At 36.8% G+C, this 12,562-nt stretch overlaps 1 protein-coding gene across 2 annotated transcripts in view; it reads left to right on the top strand.

The window, feature by feature from the left end:
* TRHDE (thyrotropin releasing hormone degrading enzyme) overlaps window positions 1-12,562 on the top strand; it is a 365,816-nt gene that overhangs the window by 106,348 nt on the left and 246,906 nt on the right. For both annotated transcript variants that reach the window (XM_081060435.1, XM_081060436.1), the window contains exon 3: window positions 1,490-1,616. In XM_081060435.1, the coding sequence (XP_080916561.1) occupies window positions 1,490-1,616 (127 nt within the window). The remainder of the gene's footprint in view (window positions 1-1,489; window positions 1,617-12,562) is intronic.

Below are 12,562 nucleotides of genomic sequence, written 5' to 3' on the forward strand. Positions count from 1 at the left end.
AGGGAATTATCACCACTGTCTCTCTAAGACTGTTAAGTTTTGCTGTCGTAGGTGGTTTCTACCCCACCAACCAAAACTGTAGGTGACTGTGAACTAAATTTGATACATGATGTGGTTGTTTGGTGCGAAGTAGTTTCATACTTCCAGTAAATAAATGTTATTGAATTTAGTAAATATCTTATTGAATTACAAGACTTTCTAACATAAAGTCAAGTTTTTTTTTTTAAACTTGCTAATCTTTTTGATTATACACATTTCTGATATCTCTGTTCTCTTTCCTTAAGCAAGCATAATAAAGAGTTGATTGTATAATCAATTTTTATATGATTGAGTACGGCTTCCTTTTGTTTTTCTGTTGAATATAAATATCCATTTTCCCATACTGAGTAAACCATTTATTTTTTTAGTGATTTGAAGAGAACACAAACTCATTTATCTGTAAAATGTGTTTGGAAGTAATATGTTTTAGAACTGAAAAGAACTTTTAATAACCAGCTGGTGGTCAACACCTTCATTTTGTAAATGAGAATATTTGAGACCCAAGGAGGTTAAGTAATTTGTTTAATATCACCCAGCTTGGTTAGTGGCAGAGCAGGACTAAAACCCAACTCCCAGGCTGCTATGCTCTCCTCTGCTCCACAAAATACAAATTTATTATTCATAGAATTGATATGAGGATTAGGGACCACATCTGTGAAAAATAGATTTAGCCTTTGGAAAGAAAGATGCTGGATAGCTTTATGAAAGCTTTATGAAAACTAATCTCATTTTAACCTTTTCTGTACAATTGTTAGTTTTGTTCAGTTTTATGTTATTTGCCTCAGGCTTTTTTTTGGCCAAGGACTAGATAATATACAATGCTTGATTTAAAAATCAATATTAAGTATCTGGATTGTGTTAGAAATATGAATTACTTCAGCTGGTTTTCAAGCCGGGAGCAGTTGTAGAAGGACTTCCAGAATGGCAATCATTTATGTACATGAAAAATTTTCTGTTCCTACTTTGCATATTGGGAATAAGGACAGTTGGTTTCAGAGAGAAGTAGGAAGCATAACTTATATCTTTGCTCAGCTCAGTAATACTTCCAAAGCTGGATGCAATGTGTCTTTAGCAAATCCTGGATTTTCTCCTCTGTGAAGCCACCATATCCTGCCCATTTACAGCATAGTCAGGGAACCATTATCCTAATCCACAGTACTTTCATATCTCTTGCAAGCACATGTAAGTGACAACTTTGAATATTTATTTTGATGCAAGGTGTATAAATCCAATGTCTTCTTGTAAAGTGAGGAAATTGTGACTTGCTCAACTTGGTTATTTTAATTGTTTAAGTTTTGTTTTTTCAGTCACAGCATGCTTTAATATATGAACAAGAATACTGTTTAAGTTTTGTAGTATTCGAAGTGATTTGTGTAGATTCATATATGCAGGGAAGATAAAATTTGAGCACCAAAAGGCTAAAGTAACTTTTATATATATTTTTAATTAGGTACGATTATATGCAAGACCCGATGCTATCAGAAGAGGATCCGGGAACTATGCTCTCCATATAACAAAGAGATTAATAGAATTTTATGAAGACTACTTTAAAGTGCCCTATTCCTTGCCAAAACTAGGTAAGAATTTTCTTGCTCATTTTATTGGAAGTGGTCCTTGAAGGTCGCATTTCTTCTTCACACATTTATTTGAGATTCCCAGAAACATGAAAGTTCCAAGGGTTATATTTTTAGAGCAGATGAACATGAAAAATAATTTCTTCTGATGAGGTAAAATAAAATTTAGTGTTTCTGAAGACTGGCCAAAAAGTGCTCATAGGAATTAAGAAAAGCATTATGTGTGTTTCGGATTCCGATAAATACCCCACATAGCTATAATGTGTTGAATATGTACTTGGAAAGAGTGCTTGCCAGCATCTCATTTAATCCTCACAGCTACTACGTGGGTAGGTACTCTTAGAACATTTCCCACTAAGGAAACTGAGACTCAGGGAGTCTTCCATTCACTCAGACAGCCAGTAAGTGAAGGAGCTGGGATTTCAAGCTGGGTCTTGATTACTCCCAGAACTAGTCAATATTTTACACTCACTGATTTGTTTCCCTTTCCTAATTCTCAGATGTCAGACGTCAGTGTATTAGTTATCCCTTAGATTATTTTTATTCAGTCATATTTCACGTACTCATAAATTATGGTAAATAGAATAAAATCAAGAGAGAAGGGAAATTTAATGGTGTAGGCTGTATTCACCATGAATATGCTGACATTCCCTTATTTTACAAAGAGAATATATTCAATAATTGTTTGTTGAATGAATAAATGAGTGAATTTTGTTATTCTAATTTGAATAAAGCTGATGCTTTTGCATGGGAGTGAACTCCGACTTTCCAGGAAGTTAGAAAGTGTACATACACCCATGAGAAATGATAAAGTTATTTTTCCTTCTCAGAAAACCTGTTTTGAAAGAGTACAACAGCCCTTTGTACCCCTCCTTCCTCCCCATTCTTTTTCCTTCCCAAGAGCATTTTTGATCAGCATCCACATAAAAGTTATTGCTTGTTGGCAAGAATAAAGTGCTTACCTGATCAAAAGTGTTAGTATTTGAACCCTAGTTTCTCCTCTCTGGAAGACTGGGCCTAGACCTATTTCATTCAAGTATTTGCCGGCTGGGTACCTTTGCTGGTCTTACAATGAATATTTCAGAGAGTAAATAGAATAGTTGATATTGTTATCAATGGGTGTGGCATGCAATTTTAATGAATGATATTATAAAATTCTCAGGTCTTTTTGAAATATGTACTCTTAGAATCCATAATATTTAATTTCAAATTTCTAAACAAAATTTTATTTCAAATAGGATCTATGTTTTGTTTTATTTTATTTTGTTCTGTCTTTTTTTTTCTTTCGTTTCCCTTCTGTATCAACTTCCTTATTAAAATCTGTTAACTGAAATCTCTCTAGTAGACACCCAAGGCTGGAAGGAATACCTGACCTCATTTGCATGGGAGGTGACATGGTCTGCACTCCAACTAAAACTGACTGGGAACTTCCCAGCTTGACCCTAATGTAAAATTCACAAGTGCTTATGTTGCAAGTTCAGCAAGAGAAATAACATGTGGATCTTTGTCCCCTTCAGACCAGTAATTAGTAGAGGAATTCAATTTATAACTTCAGGGGGTTCCATGTAACTGTCAGCTTGCAGCAGGAAGCATTTTTGGTCCTCTATTTCACTCACAAGTGAACCATGCAGGCTTTCATCTGTAGAAAAGAGCTTTGTTCACTGTTACTATTACTTGATACGCTACCTTATGGTGTATATAATTGAATGATTTGAGTTACCCCAGCACACTTCTTTTTATGTATTTAGGGGAGTTACTCTAGCCTGTGGCATTTTGTAAAATTTCTCTTACAGTTCTACTTATGTTATATATCCATAGGTAGTTAGATCTATATGTGAATGGATTTATAAGTATGATTTTTATACGAGGTATTATCAAAACATACGGTGAATGTTTAAATTAAAAAAAATTATTACAGTAAAAGACACATTGCCATTAATCCCCCTCAAAATCCTCCCCCTCACTTTGAACACACTTATCCCATCATTCTTGCCACTTTCTGAAGCAGTCCTGGAAGTCGCCTTTTGTGAGTGTCTTTAGTTGCACTGTCATGGCTACCTTAATGTCCTGAAGGAATTCCAAACATTTTTCTTTCATAGCCATTTTGACTTTGGGGAAGAGTCAGAAGTCTCGTGGTGCCAGATCAGGTAAATAAGTGGATGAGGACACACCATAATGTTTTTATTTGACAGAAATTGCCAAACTAGAAGCAACGTGTGACATGAAGTATTGTCATGATAGAGGGTGAAGTAAAGACACTCATGAAAGAGGACTTTCAGAACTGCTTCAGAAAGGAGCAAGAATGACGGGATGAGTGTGTTCGAAGCGAGGGGGAGTATTTTGAGGGGGATTAATGGCAATGCATCTTTTACTGTAATAATTTTTTTTAATTTAAATATTCTCTGAATCTTTTGATCACATCCCTATGTAAAAATTCTTAAGCACAGAAACATTTTGACAAATCTTTACTTTCCAATGTAATTATGAATTATATTTTAAATGAATTCTATGAAAACCAACTCAGTCTTTGTTAACAGTATGTGTGGATGTATCCTCGATATCAGCTGTGTCTGCCTCGACCCTTCAGATCTATCTAAGATCGTTTCCAAGATGTATTGTCTCTCCTTTCCTCCCTCCCTCCCTCTCTTCCCTACTTCCCTCATTTATTTAATAAGCATTTGTTAGGTGCCTCTCATAGGTACTTTGCTATTTGATGGGGATACAACAGCAAATAAAAAAGACAAAAATCATTTCCCTCCTGGGGCTTGCATTATATTAGTTAGAGGCAGATATTAAAACAATCTGTAACATGTATAGTATATCAGATGGAGATAAGTGCCATCAAAAATAAAGCTAGAATGGAAGAATAGGAAGTATGTGGGGCAGATCAGGCATGGGAAAAGGGATGAATTTTTTAATGAGTGAATATGTGGCTTCATTGGGAAGCTGACTTTTGAGCAAAGAACTTAAGGCGTGAAGGAGTAAGAAGCCTAGTGGATATCATGGAACAAAAACTGGAGGCAGAAGGGAAAGGTGGCCAGACTTTGAGATGGGAGTTTTGTTGGTGTATTTGAAGAATAGTAAAGAGGCAAGTATGACTGGAGCAGAGAGTGCAGGGGTGAGAAATAGGACAGGAGTTCAAGGAGCAATGGTCGGTAACAGATCATGCAGAGCCAGCACACTGCGGTAAGGACTCTGACCTTTTTTTTTTTTTCTTTCCTGAGTTATAATGGAAATCAATTGGTCAGGGATTAGCAGAAGTAGTACATAATCTGGTTTCTGTTATTAGAGGGTTATTCTTGTAGCCAGATTGAATACACTGTAGGGCAGTTGTTCTCAGTGAGGGGGTGATTTTGTTGCTCAGGTACTTGACAATATCTGGAGATGTATTTGTTTGTCAAAATTCCACGGAGAAAGGTGTTGGTGGAGTGTGTGCTATTGGCATTTAGTATGTAGAAGCCAGTGATACTTCTGAACATCTTACAATGCACATGACACTTCCCACAATGAAGAGTTATCTAGCCCAAAATGTCAATAGTGCTGAAATTGAGAGACTCTGATGTAGGGAAAAGGTCAGAGGCATGAAACCAGTAAAGAGTCTATGGCAAAATTCAGGCAAAATATGATCGTTGCTTGGGCTAGGATACTAACAGTGATGTAGTCAGAAACGGTCCAATTCTGGGTATATATTGGAAGTGGAGACAAAAATTTTGCTGATGAACCAGATATGGGATGTGAAAGGAAGAGAGGTATCAAGGGCTACTCCAAGATTTTTGGCCTGAGAATTTGAAGGATGGAATTGCCATTTACTGAGACAGAACAATTGTGGAAGGAGATCATTTTTGAGACTGACGTATCTATTAAACATTTAGGTGGCACTTGATATCTGTGAGAAATTCAAGTAGACAATTGAACTTATAAATATGGACTTTGGGTGAGTTATTTGACTAGAAATATCCATTTGCCAGCATATTATGATATATAAAATTATGATGATGTTTGGGAACACTGAGGCTGTGGGAGTAGGTAGAAAAGACAATAGAAACAAGGAGGAATTGATCTAATATTTAGAGGTTATAGAGATTAGGAGCCAGTAAAGGCTACTGATTGACAAGGAGAAACTATTTGAGCTACTAAGAAAATAAGTATATGTGATATTATGGGCATCTAACAAAGAATATTTAAAAAAGATTTTTGTTAAAATATAGCTAACATACAATATTATATTAGGTTTGGGTGTACACCATAGTTCAACATTTATATACTTAAAGAAGTGATCACCATGAGAAGTTCAGCAACCATCTGACACTATACCATGCTATCGCAATATTATTCACTATATTCCCTATGATGCATATTACACCCTCATGACTTACTTGTTTTAAACTTGGAAATTTGAACCTCTTATTCCCCTTCCCCTCCCACTTTTAAATTTATTAATTACAGTTGACATTCAATATTTTATATTGATTTTAGGTGTACAGCATAGTGATTAGACATTTATATAATTTAAGAAGTGACACCCCTGACTAGTCTAGTACCACTTGGCACTATACATAGTTATTACCATATTAATCACTATATTCCTTATGCTTTACTTTACATCCCCATGACTACTTTGTAACTACCAATTTGTACTTCTTAATGCTTTCACCATTTTTTCCCTGTTTCCCAACCCCCATCCCATCTTTCACCCCCAAAATCTAGTACTCATATGACACCATACATAGTTATTACAATATTATTGACTATATTTCTTACGCTGTACCCTACATTTCCAAGGCTACTATGTAACAACCAACCCCCAGCCCTCCTCTTATCTGGCAACCATCAAAATGTTCCCTGTATCTATGAGTTTTCTTCTTGCGTTTGCTTGTTTGTTTTGTTCTTTAGATTCCACATATAAGTGAAATCAAATTGCATCTGTCTTTCTCTGTCTGACACCCCACTCAGCACAATACTCTCCAGGTACATCCATGCTGCTGCAGATGGAAAGAACCCATTTCCTTCTATGGCCAAGCAACATTCTATTGTATATATGCACTACCTTCTCTTTATCCATTCATCCATCGATGGACACCCACTGCCTCCACATCTTGGCCATTGTAAATAATGCTTCAATGAACATATGAATGCACATGTTCCCTTGAAGTAGCAAATTGCATTTTGGATTTTTTCATATAAATACCTAGAAGTGGGATTACTGGGTCCTTCTTTGTCTTTTGTTATAGCCTTTGTTTTAAAGTTCATTTTGTCTGGTATAAGTATTGTGACCCCAGCTTTTATTTTTCGTTTCCACTTTCATGAAATATCTTTTTCCCATCCCTTTGCTTTCAGTCTGTGTGTGTCCTTCAATTTGAAGTGAGTCTCTTCAAATAGGTAGCATATGTAAGAGTTTTGTTTTCTTACCCATTCAATCTATCTTTTGATTGAAGCATTTAATTCATTTACATTTAAAATAACTAAAATGACAATAGCTAGTTATTGTCATTTTATTATTCATGTTTTTTATTTATTATTTATTTTTTGGTCTCAGAAGGTCTTTATCTATCATTCTAAATAATAGCTTTGCTGGGTAGAGTATTCTTGGTAGTAGGTCCTTACTTTTCATCACTTTTAATATGCATGCCAATTCCTTCTGGCTGGCAGTTTCTGTTGAGAAATCAGCTGACAGTCTTATGGGAGTTCCCTTGTAGGTCACTAACTGCTTTTCTCTTGCTACCTGTAAGAGTCTTTCTTTGTCTTTAACCTTTGCCATTTTAATTATAGTGTGTCTTGGTGTGTGCCTCTTTAGGTTTATCTTGTTTGGGACGCTGCGCTTCCTGGGCTTGTATGTCTATTTACATTGACAGATTAGGGAAGTTTTCTATCATTATTTCTTCAAATAGGTATTCAATTCCTTGCTCTCTCTCTTTTCTTTCTGGTACCCCTGTGATGAGAATATTGGTATACTTGATGTTGTCCCAGAGGCCCCTTAAACTATCCTCACTTTTTTGGGGATTTTTTTTCTTTTTGCTGTTCTGGTTGAGTGTTTTCTGGTACCTTATCTTCCAAATTGCTGATTCGATCTTCTGCTTCATCTAATCTACTGTTGATTCCCTCTAAAGTATCTTTGGTTTCAATTATTGTAGTCTTTATTTCTGACCAGTTCTTTTTTATGTTTTCTACCTCCATTTTTATGTTTCCTATCTCTTTGTTGAAGTTCTCCTTGAGATCATTGAGCATCCTTAAAACCAGTGTTTTAAACTGTGCATCTGGTACTTATCTATCTCCATTTCATTTTGTTCTTGTTCTGCAACTTTCTTCTGTTCTTTTATTTGAGACATGTTTCTTTGTCTCCCTATTTTGGCTGCCTCTTTGTGTTTGTTTCTAAGTATTAGGTATGGCTTCTGTTTCTCCCAGTCTTAATAGAGTGGCCTTATGTAGTAGGTACCCTGTGGGGCTCAGTGGAGCAATCTTCCTGATACCTGAGCTGAGTACTCCAATGTGTTCCTCATGTGGATTGTGTGTGCCTTTCTCTTATAGTTGAGCCTTGTTTGCTGTTTGCATATCAATGGGAAGGATTAATCCTAGGTTTGATTGGTTGTGAGGACTGGCTGTGATTACAGTGGAGGAGCTGCTGTGTAGGGGATGACCCTTCAGAGCAGGATTCACTTTGGCAAGACTCTGGTGCCTGCCCAGTCTGCCTTTGGGTTGTGTCATCCCCAGATGTGGTTGGTTGATGCTCCAGCTGGGTCCATAGCTGGCCAACAGGAGTGTCAGCCCCAAGGCCTTCTCGGAAGGGCCCCATCAAATGCCAAGTTCAGCCACAGCCTGTGTCCTGCTTGGACACAGGACAGGAGCCACAAAGCAATCACAGATTGTTACCAACTATGCTGGTCTTGGTGCCTCAAGAGGCCAAGCTGCAAACCAAGGTCGACCGTCATTAATGCCAGGCTTAGAGTTACTTAGCCAGAGGTACAGGACACACGAAGCCAGATGCTGCTTGTTTGGGTTTCATGAACCTTTGAGAAATTTTAGGAATGTCTGCAGCATGAGCCAAGACAAACCATTTATACAGAAAAGCCACTAGAAGCAGCTTGGGTGGGTCCAAAAGTTAGGTGGGGTGAGCTCTCAGGGAATCAGGGTGCAGGAATGGTTTAGCCAGGTTAAAGGAGACTCAGATATGGTGGCTGCCTGTGTCTGCTTTCCCGGAGGAGAGAGGGCTCAACAAAGAAACAATGGCTTTTGCCAGTTTCTCCATCCCGGAGAAAGCTGGTCCTGCAGTCCTTACCATGAAGCCAGAGATTTCCTTCCTCCCCATATGTCCCTGATGCCTTTCAAACTGCTGCCCCAGCACTGGAGCTCAGAATGAATGAGTCTACTGGCCAGTAAGTCCATGCACGGGCCATGCATGGGCCTTGGCCACCCTCCATCTCACTCAGCCACAATCTTTGCTGGTTTTCACAGCCAGAAGCTGTGGGGACTTCTCTCCCTGGTACTGAAACCCTTTGTTGCAGAACTTGCTGTGGGGCTGAGACCCCTCACTCTTCTGGCGGGGACCTCCACAGCTGAGTTATGCCTCCTGATTTTTAATGGTCACAAGCAGGTATGAGACCAGCCCGTACCATCTCTGCTCCTCCTATCAATCTCAAGGTGGCTTCTTCTGTATTTCTGTAGTTGTAGGGGCTTTGGTTCAGTTATATTTCAGGTGATTCTCAAAGATGGTTGATCTGTAGTTTAGTTTGTAATTTTGATATGGTCCTGAGAGGAAGCAAGCACAGTATTTACCTACTCCTCCATCTTGACTGAATCCCCCAAAGAAAGTATTTCGAAGAAAGCAGATGATTAAAGTGGCAAGTACAGTTAGATGAGGAATGACAATTGACCATTCATTGGTGCTAGCCTTATGGTGATTGTTAGTGACCTTGACCAGAGCAGTTTTCAGGCAAAGGTCTGATGGGTGTGTTCAAGTACAAATGGGGGTGGGGCTGGAGAGTGGATACAGTGACTAGAGACAGTAAATATAGATTACAGATCAGCATTTCTGTAAAGTTCCCAGTGAAAGTTCCCAGTGGGGACAATTCTGGGACTAGGGGAGAAGGAGAATTATTTGTGTTCTAATAATTCTCACCTCTGGATAAGAGCTCTTTCTGTGAACTTAGAACATCCTTACCTCACAGATTTGTCCCTGTCCCAAGCCACTTCAGGGGAGATATAGAACTTGCCTCTTTCTTTGATTTGCATTAAAAAAAGCAAAAATGAAACAAATAAGTAAGAAACTCTCCACCAGTTAACCTGAATTTACTGAACCTTTGGAGCAGGTGTGGGTATATGTGAATGCCAGGGTGTTACATTGCAAAACATCAAAAGAACAGAACACACCCTTAAAATGCAATATTGGAGCCTCCTTTTCTTAAAGGTCTCTTTGCTGTTCTATCATAAACTCTGCAATGTCTTCTCTCTTCTCTTTTACCAAATTATTTTTCATTTCTAATGCTGAGTAGTTTAACTTTCTCTACTGTGGCATCATCTCATGCCAGCTTGTCTCTAGGGATTCGAGTTTCCACTCTAAAGAGTTTATCAGAATAGTTCCCTAAGTTATGCTTACTCTTAGGGCAATAATTTATTCTCTGTGTTATACAAGGGTATTCCTTAAACATTTTTAAGCCAAAATAGGCAACTGGTATACACTGAGTAACAGTGTGTTTTTAAATCTCTAATTTAGATAATTAAAACTATTTGTTTGAGGTTTGTACAGATTTTCTCTCTCTTGGTGTGAAGTTGTAATCAGAGGTGTAGAGTCTACTTGATGTAATATGGCAGTCTTTCTATAGTATGTACCCTATTTTCATGAGAACTCTCAGAGGCCTGGAGGTTTACTTTAAAAGAAGGTAGACGTATAAAGAATTAAGTTACCTTCCCTCTCATCCCTAAAACATGTTCAGCATAACTACAACAACAAGAACAAGAACAACAACAAAAGGGCTTGTGTTTACTAAATGTGGACCCCTTTTAAGAGCTTTATGCATTCTAACCCATTTAATCTTTTTCTGCTTTTGAGATAATGCCTGTTAGTTTTTTATTTTCCAGGTGAGGAAATTTAAGCACTAAGTGACTAAGTAATGTACTCCAATGGCACAGCAGGAATTGGTGGATTTATAATTCAAACCCAAGCTCTCTGGCTGTAGAGTCTTAGGATTCTGCTGAAATATATTCCAGGATTCAAAGATTAAAATATAGGTCCCCTTAATGAACTAGATAATCTGATTTCTAGAAGAATAATGGAGTATCTATTTTTGCTAATTTCATACTGATGTTAAAAGTTATACATAGCCCTTGGATGGTCTTTGGAAACTTAAAGGAAAAAAAAAAGAAAAAACTGTGCCTTATAACTCATAATGTCATCAACCAGAAGATATATTTGGGTATTTTAAATGTTTTTTTTTTTCATCACAGATATTTTATAAATTAATTAAATGGCAAAGTGACAGATTTGTATGGACTATTTTGTTAATCACTCTATTTAAATTTCAATTAATTATGGCATATAGTTTTCAGTTTCCTTTTGCTGCTATTTTGTAATTTGTAAATCAATGATTTGTAAAGGAGTTTGCTTGATTGCTTTTTTTCAGGAGACTGTGCTTTTATGAAGAATTCAATATCTACCTGGCATAGTCCTGTGATTGTAGAGGGAGCACAGGTATTTTGTAACAAGAATTTTTGTCCTCAAGGAGACTGTGGTTTTGTAGAGGAGAGAATACAATATTTACAGAAATTAATGGATTAGAGACTCATGCAATATAGAAGCACCAACATTTTGTGGGTTAAAAACAGAGTATCACGTTAAGAATGTGGGGTCACTGCACATTGCTGTAGGCATGAAATGCACATAAAAAGAAGCCTTATCTTTACTTGAGTCCTGAAAAAAGAAACAAATTTAATTGGAGGTGGAGAAGAAAGAGGAGAACTTGTTTTGAGAATTGTGCAGTAGGGAAAGCCCCTGATACCTGGGGCTTTGTGTATCATGTTGATGGGGTCTCTATTTTTCTATAATGGAATAGATAAGTTAGGTGAAACGTGCTCTATTGAAATTTATGAATGGGAGAGGCTACCCTGAATGATTGAGTTTTTTTTAAGCTATAACAGATACATCTGTTTGCTTATTGTAGTAATGGTGGTGGTGGTGATGATGATGATGATGATGATTTGCTATTTGCTATTTGCGACTAGTACAGTTTTGGAGTTTTTTCTTTCATAAAATATTGTTATTGACTGCTAAATTTAATTTGTTATGGTTATATATCTTTTCTCTTTAAGTAGTGGATATATTTGTTGTTTTCAATTTGAGGTGATGATTATATAATACCATTCCCATCTAATCATGCATCTCATAGTTATTATTTGATGCTTTTTAAATTATTGTTATTTATTTATTTTTTATTAAAATTTATTGGGGTGACAATGGTTAGTAAAATCACATAGGTTTCAAGTGTACAATTCTGTATTACATCATCTATATCTTTTCTTAACTGCTTTTGATTAGGTAAATATTAAATACTATATATATGCTTTGTTGATGGCCTCAAGTAATACTATTTTTCAAAATAAAATATCTGGAGGCTGTGTATATAGTCTGGTCTAAAGCTGAATAATATCAATTCACTCCCAAGATGCTTCCTTTAACCAGAATTCCTCGAACTATTTTAACTTACACTGGAGTTATTTAATTGCATGGTTCCTGGTGGACACTAATGTGTGTCTCTCGGTGGGTTAACCTTACTAGTGCATTCTTAGGGCATCCGAGGAATTGGTTCCTAGTCTTCTAGTTTTCCAGGTACTGTAGAGAAATGAGTTTCTTCAAATGACTATCATTTCATCCTATTTGGAATCAAAATAAATATAGTCTCTCCCTATTGTATGAAAGTAATTTATTTCTGAAAAACCTTTCACATTGAGATTTTCTCATA

Source organism: Rhinolophus hipposideros (assembly GCF_964194185.1).
Source record: "Rhinolophus hipposideros genome assembly, chromosome: 9".
NCBI lineage: Eukaryota > Metazoa > Chordata > Mammalia > Chiroptera > Rhinolophidae > Rhinolophus > Rhinolophus hipposideros.